This window comes from Pituophis catenifer, unplaced genomic scaffold (assembly GCF_029215685.1).
Source record: "Pituophis catenifer annectens isolate HBS135680 unplaced genomic scaffold, rPitCat1.0.hap2 SCAF_1, whole genome shotgun sequence".
Classification (NCBI taxonomy): Eukaryota; Metazoa; Chordata; class Lepidosauria; order Squamata; family Colubridae; genus Pituophis; species Pituophis catenifer.
The window spans coordinates 191423693-191439001 of NW_027256881.1; the positions used below are offsets into that span (position 1 = coordinate 191423693).

A 15309-nucleotide genomic window follows, 5' to 3' on the forward strand; every position below is an offset into this window, starting at 1 on the left:
GATTTTTAGCAACAACACAGATAAAGCTTCTCCAGGATGTCCTGTTCCCAACCTGGTTCTTCAAGGTCTTCCAATGGTGCATCCATTTCTGTTGTAATGAAGTCCATCCATATCAGTGCTGGTTACTGTCTTCTTTCCTTTCCTTCTACTTTCCTAGCATTATGGACTTCTCAGGGAGTCTTCATATAATGTCTCTCAAGTACAATTAGAATCTGATAATTTGAGCATCATGTCAGGAATTGATTTGTTTAATGATCTATTTGTTGGCTATCCATAGTGTCTTCAGGAGTGTTCTCTAACACCAAATTTCAATATTTTTTCTGTCCCACTTTTTGAAAATCCAGCGATTGCTTCTATGGTGTGTCACTGGACAAAATATTGCCTGCCATTCTCATTTTGTAGGTTTACACATTTTATAACACCTGAACATCTTTTTCAGGATTTTCAATGCTATCTTATAGAGTGCTGGTCTGTGGCATATTTGTTAATTGAGATTTGATCCTAAAAGGTAAAATTTATCCACCATTTCTTTGTGAATTCTAAGACTAGTTGCCATACCCAATGGCATTAATTTGGTTTCTTTACATTTAATCATAGTTCTATTTTTTTCAAACGGGCTTCTTGGTTTTCATTACTAGAGGTTGCAGATAATTTTCATTTATGTATTTAGCAGAAAGGTTGGATAAATGAGGAGAGAATATATAATCTTGCCTCATCCTTTGCCACCTAGAACCAATCGGCGTTACCATATTCCATCAGGACTGTGGCTTTCTGTCCTCTGTAAAGGTTTTGCATGAGGACAATGAGATATTCTGGGATTCCCATTTTCCTGAGGACATTCTACATTTGACATGTTGATGCAGTTAAAGGCTCCTCCATAAACCGTGAAGCATACATTGTCTTCTTATGGGGATTCTTTGGCTTTCTAAATTACCCAGTATGTACCAGCAATAATGTATGTTATTCTTCTGACTTTTCTAAAGCTATCTTGAATATCTAGCATTGCCTCCTACATGTGGGGCTCTATTCTGCCTTTGATGATTTTAAGCATTAATCTGCTGGCATGGAAATTACCTTCCGACTCTGAGTCACTGCCCAATTACTTTAGGGGTTTTTCCCCCTCTACAGATCACCTGAATCTGGACAATGGAGGATCCTTAGAACAGGAATGTTCTAGGATCAGATTACTTCCAGGGTTGGCTAATTCCAGAAGACTTTAGGATTTAAATGGCTGTGAAGTGAGAGGTTACACCTATTAACATGAATAAGGCCATCAAGCTAGGCAGTGGAGAATAAATTAAAAGGACTGGATGAACATACAGAACAATATAAGGTACAATATATACAGAAAAAGGAGAAGAAAAGGTGAGCTTTCTTCTGTCCAAGCACCAAGGTGTGAGGCAACAATATACTCTAATTTATGAAGCTCAAATTCTATGTTTAAGTAGAGTTCTTTTTACAGAGGGTATCTATAAAACATGTGTCTATACTGTTTATTGTTAATATTACAGTATAGATATAAAATTGTTAGTTCAATTTGGATTTTGAAAATATTGATTCTCGTTGAATGCAATAGGCTATTAATGACAAAGGCAAATTTCCAACTGACCTTTATGAAACAGAGTTTCCCCTACTGTGTGTGTAAATGTCATTATTAATCCTCCGAGAGAGAGAAAAGAAAGGGATATGTTTCTCCTTATTTTAATATGCAAAGTTTATTGTACCTTCAAAAAATGTAATAGCCTTCACTAGTTGTTGACTGACATCTTAAGAAATTATACTTAATGATCTCTGTATTGATTACTTGAATATTTTAAACTAGAAAGATTAGGCAAAAGTGCCAAGACTTCAGTATAGGGTAAGGAATTATTTATAGACCACGGCGTGCCAGATTGTAAATGTAATGTCATTTAAAATCATTTGTACTTTAACTTTCTCAGTCAGGCTCACAAACTCTCCCATGAGAACCACCTTCTGCTTGCAGAAATACTGTCAGTAGGGAGAGAGAAGAGTATGGGGAGAATACTATAGGAACAAATAAAGCCTTTTCCCCATTATCTCTAAATAGAGACGCCACATATAAGGAAAGCTAGGTAATAAATTAATAATGCTGTCTGGATATTCTAGGACAGAAACATGACCAATGAACATGCTAAAAGATTATACCAAAAATAAAGCCCCTTGGTTGGTGCAAAAAATATAGCCAGATAAGGCAAAAGCATTCAGTAAATCAGTAAGAAATGGACACATGCTACACATGTTTGCAAATACTGGAACCATTCTAATGCTGGCATCGGATCCAAAGATCACTGCTGAACAATTGTTTTCTTTGCATGTTGGCCTACTTTGCCCATTGTGAGCAGAATGATTCTACAACAGGCCAAAATAGTGGCTTCTCTGTTCAGTGCAACCTGCAGAGAGATACTAACAAAGGACTGGGCATTTCTACCTCCCTTATCCCCATCTTGGAGCTTTTAAAATCCCCCCAGCTGAACATAACACTGTAAAGCTTGATGGAGAGAGACTCAGGAATGTCACAATTGCAAGCATACATGGGGCTAGAAGGAAGATTGACATTTTTACCTCCCCAGGTGAGAGATGGAAAATGGATTGAGAGAGGAGATCCAGGTGAGGACTAGGAGGATGGCTAGCTGCCAACTAATATTTCTAAATTAATTGTCAGGAATCCCGTTGCCTCTGTGAAATGGAGTTCTGTTTAGCCTTGTATGTAATTATTTCTGTTTTAGGCTTTATTTTCCCTTTGGTTTTGAGCTGTTAGATTAGGTTATTTATTTATAGTGTTTAATATTGTTTGATAAATATATTAATGATACTTGATATTAATTCTACTTATAATTTTTCCTTTTCAATTATTCAATTTATTGCTGTTCTTCTGATGTTTTGAGGCATTTCGGGCAGTATCTACAGTAGTAGGACTTTTTTTTCAATTGAACTATTGAGCAGTATATATTTTAAATGAATATTAATAGTATTATGTCATGTATATTTTTATTGTTAATTGGATCCTGATATATACAAATAAAAAGAAGTCTTCTATTTGTGCAATTCTGGGAGCTTTTGTTTATGAGTCACTGTGTGATACTATACAGGTAGTGGTGGATTAATTAGGATAAACATTCTGGGGTGAGGTTTTGGCCAAACCTAAACTCATGGACAGTTGTACTTCTTATATAAAAAAAGAAACAGATTTGGATTTGTTTTATTGTGGACTATCTTCCCCTGGTTCACGGGTGTCAAACTCGATTGCGTCACATGACGTATTGCAATGTTTTTTCCCTTTGTGGAGCCGAGGTGGGCGTGGCCTGCACATGATGCATCCGGCCCATGGCCTGCCAGTTTGACACCCCTGTCAGCGGGCCCAGTTATATGCTGTATGGATCTAGATAAAGCTCACATAGAACTTAAGTGGAAATTTTTGGGTCTTGATGTTCAACCAGATAGTTCCACACAGAAAGGTACATTAGTCTGATTTCATGCTTTGCTCCTTCCTCACTAGAGGAATATATAGTATTACAATATTCTTTTTATAGGATCATCCTTGTGTAGATTCAAACACCTAGGCCAAGTCTCTGGCAAGTGTTAGATTGCTCCTTATAGTATATCACACCTTGTATTGTGATCTCAACCATCCACTTATTAGCAAGCTTTCTTACAGATCACAATCAGTAATTACAAATCAGCTGCTGCAAGATCACCACACTGAAACTTCTAACAGACAGACCACAAAGTTCTTAGCTGTAGCTATGATAATTAGAAACTGATGAGGTCCTTCTATAACCCATTAAGTGGATGTAAATAAAAGGTTCTCAGCTGCAGCAGTGACAATCAAATTGGGAATTTATACAATTTGTTCTTTGTTTAAAATCAGGGCATACAATTATTGATGCAAAAACAATACCCCAAAATGACTGTTAAAACAGAAAAATAAATAAATAACAGACTTCTTGGATTGTATAATTGACAAATAATATTACAAACTGTGCTTTCCCTGTTTCTTTTCAATTGCCTCTGGAGCACAAAGAATCCTGGACATTGAAGCTCAGAGAAATATAGTCATCCTGGCCTATTGACATAGATGAGCTCCTAGAACAGTATGTTCCAGATTATCAAGTATTTAAAGACAAAAATATCTAAACACCTTGGGGAAGGGGGGAAGATATTTATTCAAACAGGATTTGGACACAATGGTTAACTATGAAAAATTTACCCAAGTCCTTTATAATGAATCTACTTGAATTTGCAAAGCTATTGAGTTAGAAAACATATTATAAGAAAGAGAAAATCTTGACTGCACAGTAGATGAACAGCCTATTGGAATAATCAAAAAGCATATTTTGTGCATGTACAGAATCTAACAAATTATATATATTACAATCCTTTATTTGAACAAAACAGTACAATTGAGAACTGCATATGTGGAACTGATTGAGCCAAATTGTAAGGGTGACAAAGACATATAATTTCCATTTTCTTTATTGATTTCTTTTCTACTTTTAGCATATGATGTTATTAATGTTCTGTGTTTTATATTTTGTTTACTGTGATATGGCCTAATGGCTACTTAATAAAGTATTGCCATGTTTTTCACAATTATTGAGTGTCTTGTTCCATGTCATCCCACCATTCTGTGCACAGTGTAAAATTCAAATACCTTTTGTAACATTTTGTTCCTTGCCAATTTGACTTACTCATTGTGCTGACTTTTGTTATGGCTATATACTGTTGTTTGTATATTTTAGCTTCTTTTAATTATTGTAAATCTTACTACTTTTCCCTCCCCTTCTCCTGCAGTCCATGGCTATTTACAAAATAAATAAATATTGTTTCTAAGAATGCCTCTAGGCCACATTGGGATTAAGAAACTATTTTACTCACAACAATGACACTCAGAATGGGTCCCTTGCTTTGTAGCTTCTGCTTTGCTTCTGCTTTTTTCTAAAGTATTTACAAAAAAATCAAGCCAGTTGTAATACCATCTCTAAAAGCACATCCCCCCCTCTCTCATATCTATGCCTGTGGATACTGTCTCTGCATTAAACAAGAATGACTTCTATAAATTAAACAGAAGTGTTTCTCTACTCCCAATAAAAATATGGAGAAATGTTTTAAGAAGAAAAATGTTCCATTTGTAATTTTTATATGTTTAGAATATATGTGAATTTCTTTAAGTGCCACTTTTCAATTATTTGTGATTACAGTATACAGTACTGAGGACAATTTTTCTGCTTTGTTTGCTTTTCACAGAACATTTCTTTCCACTCTCTACTACAAAAACCTGAAGTAGGTAATGGAAAAATAGATGTATTTGATGCCTGGACAAATCCAGTATTGATTTTATTTATTCTCACAAGAATTATTTTTTGTAGGATATTAAACAGCTGGGCTTATTCTTTACTGTACAGGTTTACAGATAAGCCTGCATTTTCAGATACTTTTCTCCAGATAACCAGAAATGAAAATACTATGAAGTACTATCAGTCCCATGAATAGGAAGTACCTGATATGACACACAGGATGACACACAGTATATGTCTTTTCATGGGAATGTACCAGTGACCTTGCACTTTATCACTACATCCTTGGTGGGGCAGCAGACTAAAGCACTGTTAAGTAACACCAGCTGCCTGCAATTACTGCAAGTTCAAATCTCACCAGGCTCAAGGTTGACTCAGCCTTCCATCCTTTCGAGGTAGGAAAATGAGGACCCGGATTGTGGGGGCAATAAACTGACTTTGTATAAAAAAGAACACCACTTAGGTGGGGCCGATAGTCCTACTAAGCAGGTATATACAAAAAGTATGAAGGCTATTGCTTAACGCATTGTAAGCCGCCCTGAGTCTCCGGAAAAGGGCGGCATATAAATCGAACCAATAAATAAATAAATAAATCCTTTTGCGATCTGGCCTCAATTACCGGTTGTTAACCGAAGACTACAGACTACAAATGAAATTGAGAGAGCAACATCTGCAGATCCTCACCTGCGTCCTGTCATAAACTCAATCCACCCTACCTGAAGCCAGGCTTTTGACATTTACTCCGAAAGAAGTACTCAGCACAACAACCCACTATTTAGTTGGAGGGAGGGAGGGGGCTGAAGAAGCTTCTTGGATGAGAAGCGAAAGGACTTCAAAGAAAAACCAGAAAGTCCAGTTGCCTCTTGAAGAAAAAAAAAAAAAGCACCTTTGGGACAACTATTTGTTTGGCAACCGGAGAAAGAGCGGCGTTCCGCTTTTGTCCTGCTTTTCGCGGGCTTGAGCACGTTGCCACGAAACGAGCTTTTTATTCGCCGTTTTGCTAGCATTTGGTTTCCATCCCTCCTCCGGCCCTCAGAGATCAATCTGAATTCAGCCTCCTCCCCTCACCCTCACACACACACACACACACACACACACACAGTCACACACCCCGCGCGCTTTGCAAGCGCCAGAAAACTTTTCTCTCCCCGCTGGCGAGGCTGGGGCGTCGGTCGCGCGCCTACTCAGGCACAGGGAACGCGCCTTTAGGCCTCTCTTTCGGCTCCCCTCCCCGCCCCCTTCCGAAGAGGAGGAGGAAAGCAGCTCGATCCCTTGGCAGCGGCCGCCGGGACGCTTCTGCCTCCCCCCCTCCTTTTGTTCGGAGGGAGGGGACGGGCGAGATGCCCCAACTGCACAGGTCGAGGAGAATAGGCTGCGCCGAGAGCCCCCCGGAGGTCTCTAAGGGATCCGAAGGAGGCGCCGGGCACGTCAACCCCGGCTACTCCAGCGAGGATGAAAAAGGGAACGACGCGGCGACAGGGGACGTAGAGGACCAGCCGCTGCTGAGAGGAATTTTTGAGGTCAAGAAGAAGAGCTGCGACGTGGTGCTGAGCGCCCAGAGGCTTAGCTGGAGCCCTATCACGCCTGAGAGCCCCCTAGGTGAGGGCTGCGCCTCTTCTGTGAGGGTGTCAATGAAAGAGGGAGAGTGTATAATGTCCCCTCCCTCTCTCTCCATTTCCCCACCCCACCAGGGACAAAACTCCCAGAGACTAGATTTATCCCTACGTAAGTTACGTGGTCATATTCGCTGACTTTAATGAAAGTTGAACTCCCTGCCTCAGAAGTACAGGGAGTCCTCAACTTACGACCGTTCGTGCCACACCCTTGCTAAGGGGATCCCTGCAGCTGTTAAATTTTAGCCACCTGGCTGTTAAGTGAATCTGGTTTCCCCATCGACTTTGAAGCTCACCAAAGGCGATTGGGACGCTGCGACCGTCATACATGTGAGTCGCTCAATCAAGCATCCGAATGTAAATTACGTGAATGCTACAACGGTCGTTAAGTGTGCAAAACGGTCCTAAGTTGCCTTTTTTTCCAGTGATGTAACTTCGAACAGTCACTGAGTGACTGTTGTAAGTGGACTACCTTGTAGACATTGTTCTGTTTTAGTTTTCTCTCCAGCCCCTTTTCACTGAATGGGGAGGTCAAGGGGGGGGTGTTGTGTGGGGTGGGTGGTAGGAGCAGCAAAGCTGAAGGAAAGTTTGGTTAACACGAGTTTGCCAGTGATGGGCTATCTAGAATGTAAAGTTGGGTATAGAACAGGGTACTCTCAAAGAGTGAGAATCTTGGTTTGTTTCGCCTCTCTTTTCTATCTGCAAAGGGATATTTGTGGGGGGAGGGGCTCCTGCTTTCAAACTGCATTTTTACCTAAAGAACACCTTGCTTCCAATGCAAGGTTCAGAAGAAATACAGGCATTTTTACTGTATGTTAAGTTGCAACCACTTTTGCCTATTTTCTCATTGCAAAAAGGAAAAAAAAACTACTCTGAAAACCTATTAAAATCAGGTGTGTCTTTCCATAGTAAGGCTAGAAAGTGGCTTTTGGAAAGAATCCTAGTTTGAGTTAAATTAGTTTACCCAATGAAGCCTTGCAGTCTTGTATGACATGCAATTCCCTCTCATGCAGTCTCACCAGCAAAGGAAAGAATATTTTACTTGTAAAGGCTGACATTTCCTTTTTCTGCTTTCCAATTGAGCTTCTTTTTCTTAATCTTAACCCTGCTTAAACCTTAAAAAGAAAATAGGATGGCAGACTAGTGGCTGAAAGAAAAAACATTGTTCCATTTTTCTATCGAGGGAATAGCTGTCCCTTGTATTTGCTGTGGTAGGCAAGTTTTACGCCAATCATAACTGTTCTTAATGGCCTAATGCCAAGGTCAGTGTGGTTGGAGCTGATCATGAAATGCAGTGTTTTTTCCAGGAATAGGAAAATGTAAATTTTCATCACCACTTGGAGCTTTTCAATAGGGCATGGTTTATTAGGGTATTGCTTATTTATTTTACAGCATTTCTAAGCCACCCAGTTCCCAATGGGTGTTGGGAGGCAAATAAAACAGCAGTACAATACACTAAAAGTATTGTGGAAAAAAGAAAACATCATGGAACCCCACTTCAGTTCAGAACAGAGTTTGTGGCAATCCTCAATCTTGTGTTTCTTAGTAGCTTGGTGAGGGGGAAAGGTTTGGTAACCTAATTCCCAGAATATGCCTGCATAGGACTGAGATAAGTAATAGAATGGTCATTATGGGAAACTGCCAACTTATTCTGCAGGGCTGATAGGGTACTAGATAAAAGCCCATGGAGACATGCTACATGATGCCCTTAGGCTTAGCCAGAGTAGGGAATTCAGGGAGTTGATGAAATCAAAGCAAATCAGGCTCTTAACTACAAGCTCCACCCCTAACAATGGAGTGACTATGTACTATTCAAAGTAAATGAATAGGGCTCTGCATGTAAGGAATTACACATGGAAGTCTGCATGCAATCCACAATCTTGTGTTACTAAGATTCTGTTAGAATTCCTGTCTTGTGAGAGGACTTCCATTTGCATGATGAAGGCTTTTTTCTCCATTATTGTTGATAAACAATTAACATCACAATATAGAGTAAACTTGTATCTTTAAATTTTAAAAATAATAGCAGATTCATTTTCATGGAAATAAATGTTCTTAATGGTTCTTCCCATTAAGAATACTTTAGAATATTAAAATATTTAAAATATGCCCCTGATTATCTTGCATTGTGGTTGTTGGACCATATTTTATTTGTGTTAATGTCCTATCCAAAATATTGTAATGTAAAAAGCCTATATATTAAAATTAAAATAGTAAAATGACAGTTATCTTTGTTGACTTCGTCAGCATAGCAACTTATAGGCAAATCAATTTGTTCTATTTTTATTTATATCGGAACTTTAATCAGTGTATTATTTACAGATAACGTGAATCCTGTGAAATATAGCTTACATAATTTAAAATGTGCTGAACTTTTTATGTATCTTTAGCTTTTGCTGAATAAATTCTGGTAGTCTTTTGAGTTATTTTTATGTTCTTATGACAATGTTCTGTTGAAACAAATGTGTTACATTACCTCTGTGTTTGATACATACATTACCCTTCTACCATAAGGGTCTGCCATTATGTTAGACACCAGCTGATTTTATGATAGTATCAGATTTCTTTCACATATGTTTGTTTTGTCCAGATGAACTCAAAGAACATCTGTTACTTTTGTGGTGGTATCTGCTGCTTCCTTTCAGTATTTGACCTTTTGGTTAATTATAGCTAACAATCTGCAAAATGTTTAGTATTTTTCTCCTATGAGTTTCTTTGGAAGGGGGCAGAAATGAATTTTACTAATCTTAAAGTAACATTTGCATATTTAATACTTAATCATTCAGGTTTTTTTAACTGAAAATATCCAAAGCATCAGAAATTAGGATTGTGTACACTTCAGAAAAAATTAGGAAGAAGCTTTTCAGACCTACCATGAGCATAGCATTCATTAAAGTAGCCCACAGTTTGAATGGTGTTTGTGTAACCTTAAAATAGATGCAGATGCTTTAAAAAGCTGACTCATTAAAGATAAAGGAAACTCTTAAAGCAGTATTATTTTTTTTCAAGTTTGCATAGAAATCTGATACTTGGCTACTTTACTGACTAGAGAAAGGTAGCCTGAAATATTTTTAAATAATTTTTGGACTGTATGCAGCTTTAATGAAAAGAGAATATTATACTTTTTTCCATTTTTAAAATAACTGTAAGACTATAAACATTCATAAAATTCCCAAAACTATAATAAAATATTTCAAATATTTTAAAATTATTATTATAAAATTATAAATTTTAAAAAAATCAGAGGTACTTATAATAATTGGATCAGACTATAATGCTACAATCAGAAAAATTCTGTATTAATGTGATATTTCAGGGCATTCAAATTTACCAATAGTAGGGAGGCCATGATAGTTTTTATAAACTAGTATTTGATACTTTGAGGATGAAGATTTTCAGGAAATCTAAACTCGTAAAAATATACTATGATAATTAACATAATTATGCAGTATGCAAGCACAATTTCTATTTGCCTTGAACCATGAGATGGGTGGCATATAAATTTAATAAATAAATGTAATAAATAAAATTATTATTTCTGAGCTCCAATGAGTTTCAAAAATTTAATTCATGCCTTTATGTACTGTTTAATACAGTATTATTGTTTTATTTTTTTTAAGGTAAAACTGATTTTAAAAATTACAAATTACTCCTATGCTTACTGCGTGTGTAATTATACCAATATATATTTTTTTAAAAAAATAAATGGAAATTGATAATGTGGGGTTTTTTTAATGGTAGCGTTGAAATTAGTTTGCTATATTCACTAAGTGGTGATAGCATCTGTGGTGCAAAAGAAAGTATGCTTAGATTACTTTGCAGACCTTTTAATCTCTGAAACAACAGATGTTAGTCCTATCTAGCAATGTGTATCATGGAAACAGTGATTTTTTTTCAGGGAAATAATTGATGAAGAAATGACATAATTACTGAACCCAAGAATATATATTTGTTATTTATTGACTGATATATTTTGGTTATGATGATATTTTTGGAAAACAATATTATGTAAAATATGAAACGAAATACTGGAAAAGAAATGGGTTATAACAAATGCATATTTTGTCCCCCCTCCCTAGTTTTCTGATATTTCTGTGCTAATGATTATGGACTGGAGCCTAATGTTCATACACAAATGTTAATAAGATAAAGCCAAATTTTATGGCTAATTTTATTCTTAATGAATCTTTTTGTAATATTGCAAGTATCTTGCAGTGGGACATAATATGGAAGACTGTAGGGAAAAGAACACAAAATTTAAACTGAAATATTTTTTTGTTGTCTGAATAATAGTAGTACACATTATTTTGTGATATTTGATGTCCAGTACTGTACAGGATATAGTTTTTAAAAATTAAGTTCATAAATTGTGCTTGATCTAAGAAAAGTAAACACCAAATTCTCCTGCATCTTACCTCTAACACAAACCAAAGTGTATGTATCCTTAATTGCATATGTAATACATACTGCATTCTCTAAATGTATGTAAAGCAGCTCACATTCTAGGATAAAAATGGTGACATTAGTTTTCTTTTACCAATTCTGTCATACAGTTAGGAGATACCAGGTAATGTGCATAATCAGTGAATAAGTATCTTTGCTTAGTTTACTTTTAATGCTACAGTTTGAAACATTATTAGATTTTGCACTAGTTCCACTAGCAATAGTTTTTTCTATATTCTTTCTATAGAAGATAGTTCGAGAGGAAACATTCATTCTTTTGTACAGAGAACATTATTGTGGAATTCTGAATGGTATCAGTACTACAGTTTCTTGCTATGAATGTCAAGAGACAGTAGCTTTAGATGCTTTAGGCTATCTGATTTCTCTATAAAATGTTTGACATGCATTTGATTCATATGCAAGTATAAATTTACAGGTTTCAGATATTAAAAAGATCAAAGTCAATTTATTCAAATCCTTAAATAGCATAAAGTATAAAGTAACACAAAATTAATTCCATAATTAATGTTTTATCTATATTTATAGGTGTTACTAATCTAAATTTCTCTAATTCAAAGTAAGAGAATCCATTTCTCAGCAACTATGATTTGTGTCTTGTTAACAATACCAGTTAGTAATCAACTAATAAGTAGGTTCCTGTAGGTTGTTGAAATATTTTCATATATTCAAATATACAGCCCAATACAATGGAAGGTATTGATTTTAATGGATTGCCCAATCGAATGTCCATTTGTTTGCGCAATCTACTAAAAACAGTACAGTGCCAACAAACTGCATTGGATTATGTATTCTGTTTAGGTTTGTTCACTTTTATAAGAACATAGTTCTTGAAGAATGTACATTCAGAATTATATTTCTTCCTATCCCTACCACCACGTCTCAAAAAGTGTAGAATACAACCACCACACTTAATATTTTTCAGAATTCATGTAGCTTTGTTGATTCTTTTGTTGCCTGGCAGTGGTGATACTTGTAAATATTTGCCAACTTGTATAGTCTTTTTGGAACAAAAAAGAAACTGTCTCTGTGCCATGTTGGCCAAAGCTAAGCTTCTCCACCCACAGATCCAACATATATTAAACCATGAAGAAAGAAAATTTATCTATCTGTATAAATGGTCCTTGGAGTTAATTTCTTTCAGATGATATTTACCTAAAATGATTCTCTTCTGATCAGTTTCCTTCCTTCTGTCCAATTTTTGCATCCTAAATTTTAAAAGCAAAATAATAAGAATAAAAAATATCTCCTTCCCCTTTTATCTCAGAGAGCAAATCTCGGAGAAGTAAAATATGACTTGTCAAATAAGTTTGGTTAATAAATAAAATTAAAAATTTGAAATGTTTGAAAAGGTTCAGGTACTTATGAATGTGATATGCTTAACTAAAGTAATTAACACATGCTAATAGAAATTAATATCATAGCCAACCTTATTTTTGTATTATATTTGAAGAAGTGGACATGTGCAGAAACTGTGAGTACAATTAATGTCAAGCAGATAAATCCACCTCTAATCCTGTTTATGCTCTACATCAGGCAGATGTGCCAAAATTGATGTAGACAAGCTCTTGGCTTACAGTAATATTTTAAAGAGCTACTGTATGTAGTATTGTTTTTGCTGGGGCTTTTCTTAATGTTAAGTGTGGTTAAAAAGAGAAGAAAACTAACAAGTGTAACCTACTTTAGGAAGGTTTGTGGCCTGCTCTTATGATGACAACAACAATAGCAGGAAAGACTATCTTTGTTCCTTGTAATTAAATTGATTTTAAAAATACAGTGGGAAGTGAGCGCTGAATCAAGTAAATAGCATGATATCTAATGTGTACTTAAATCCCCTGTAAGAACAGATGGCACCCTGTATCCTACTAGGTAATATGAGAGGAGAGTTAATGTTTTGAAACAGCTAGCAATAATCAGTATCATACTAATGAATGGACAATTCCTGAATGGAAAAGAAAAGTTTGTAGTATAAATTTATAAGCCAGTTTTAATTAAAAATTTAAAAGTTTTCATTTTTTTAACTGAATGAGAATTTGATGGTGAAAGTCCATTCTTTCAGGTGAAGTTAAAATTTTTGTAATTTCCTTCTAATTGAAATTGTTTATAACTGTTTAAAATAACTGTGTAGCCATTTGAAATTGGGTCTAACACTATGATATCCTTGTTTATAAAAAAAGTTGTAGAACTGCCAATTTCAGATAGTAGTCTCCATAAGACCAATTACATTGGAACTTCAAGAGGTGTTTGTAATACACTAACCATGATTAGCATTCTATTATTTTAATCGCTGAAAAACAAGATCACTACATTTTTTGGGATGTGGCAGCAATACAAAACAACACAAGAGACATTCAATATTTCTATGAACTTCATGTAGTAAGGAGATTTTTTTAAAAAAAATCTCTTCCTATCATGATTTTGTTGGCTGTAGACCTTTGGCTATGTCATTCAACCTGCAGCTAGATGAGTCTTAATGGCTAAAAAGATGTGTGAAAATCAGATTATTTAGGGCTGTGTTTCTATAGATACTGTTCATTTGTGAGAAACTTGGACATGTGCAAAACTTACTGATTTGGGAACTTAATGTTCAGGAAAATTTTGTTCTGAATGAGGTTGAACCTTCTTTATTAAGAAGTAAATCCTTTGAACGAGAATCAGTTTGTGATGTCCCAGATGCTTATTCCTGAATTAATGAGCTTTATATTGTTTGCAGTTACTTCCAGTTCTTCATTACCTGATGGAGATCATTTCACAAGGATTGTCTGTCACTGTCCCAAAGAGGCTTTTTCCAAAAGGCAACTGGACTTTCTTGATTTTTTTTTCCTGAACTGAAATTTCAGAACTGAAGAAGCTTGGATGAGAAATGAAATGTTTCAAAGGAATAAACCAAGAAAGTCCAGCTGCTTTTTGGAAAAAGCACCTTACCTGCATAATTGAGAATTTCCATAGACTGTCAGTAACTACTTATTGTAAACTTATGCTTGTTTCATCATGAGAATAAATAGCCCCTTAATGTTTCTAGTAAGCAATCCAATTGTGTATGTATGTGTACAAATACATAATATTCTCTCACACTTATATATTAAGAACTATACATGATTAAAATGTATTCATTATTTTCCTTTTTTGCAGGAGGTTTCAGTATTGGTTTACAGCGTAAGGAAAAATCTGTTGAAATGAAAGATGTATTTTCCATAAAATTGAAACGGCGTCGTTTTGCTGGGCAAGAAAAAGGAGGCATATTATTAGGAATTACTATTTTTGTGTGTTTAAAAAAAGAAGGCAATAAACTTAAAGATGCCACCATCAATCTAGGTAACATGAGTGAAGACCATTGTTACTTATGGTTTAGATCTTTGAAGACCATTTTGACAGGTAAGTAATTTTCATATTTTCAAAAGGTTTTGTGATAAAAGATATAACAGCAATATTATTGTTTTATCAAACAATACATTCTACTGTCTATAGAGATTCTCAATCATCCAGGTCATGGTTGTCCCAAAGGTGCTTTTTTCAAGAGGCAACTGGACTTTCTGGTTTTTCTTTGAAGATGTTTCGCTTCTCATCCAAGAAGCTTCTTCAGCTCTGACTGGATGGTGAGGAATGGAATCCTTCCATTTCCCACCATCCAATCAGAACTGAAGAAGCTTCTTGGATGAGAAGTGAAACATCTTCAAAAAAAAACCCCAGAAATTCCAGTTGCTTCTTGAAAAAAGCACTTTTGGGACAATACATTCTACTGACTTTAGAAGAGTTTATGTCCAGGTAAGGATAATTAAGATTTACATAATTTTCTTAGCCATACATTATATCTCCTATAACTTATTTGATTCATGTTGATATGGTTTTTATGATTTTTATTATTACTGTTATTGTTTCCTTGATATACATTTCACATGGTGAAATTACACGGATTTTAT

General features: G+C 35.6%; 1 protein-coding gene across 1 annotated transcript in view; it reads left to right on the forward strand.

Annotated features, from left to right (window-relative positions):
• The first annotated feature begins 6655 nt into the window (after positions 1-6655).
• The window catches only part of CERKL (CERK like autophagy regulator), a 39524-nt gene continuing 30870 nt past the window's right edge, over positions 6656-15309 (forward strand). The window contains exons 1-2 of the mRNA XM_070956871.1: positions 6656-6914; positions 14522-14764. Coding sequence (XP_070812972.1) covers positions 6656-6914; positions 14522-14764 — 502 coding nt within the window. The remainder of the gene's footprint in view (positions 6915-14521; positions 14765-15309) is intronic.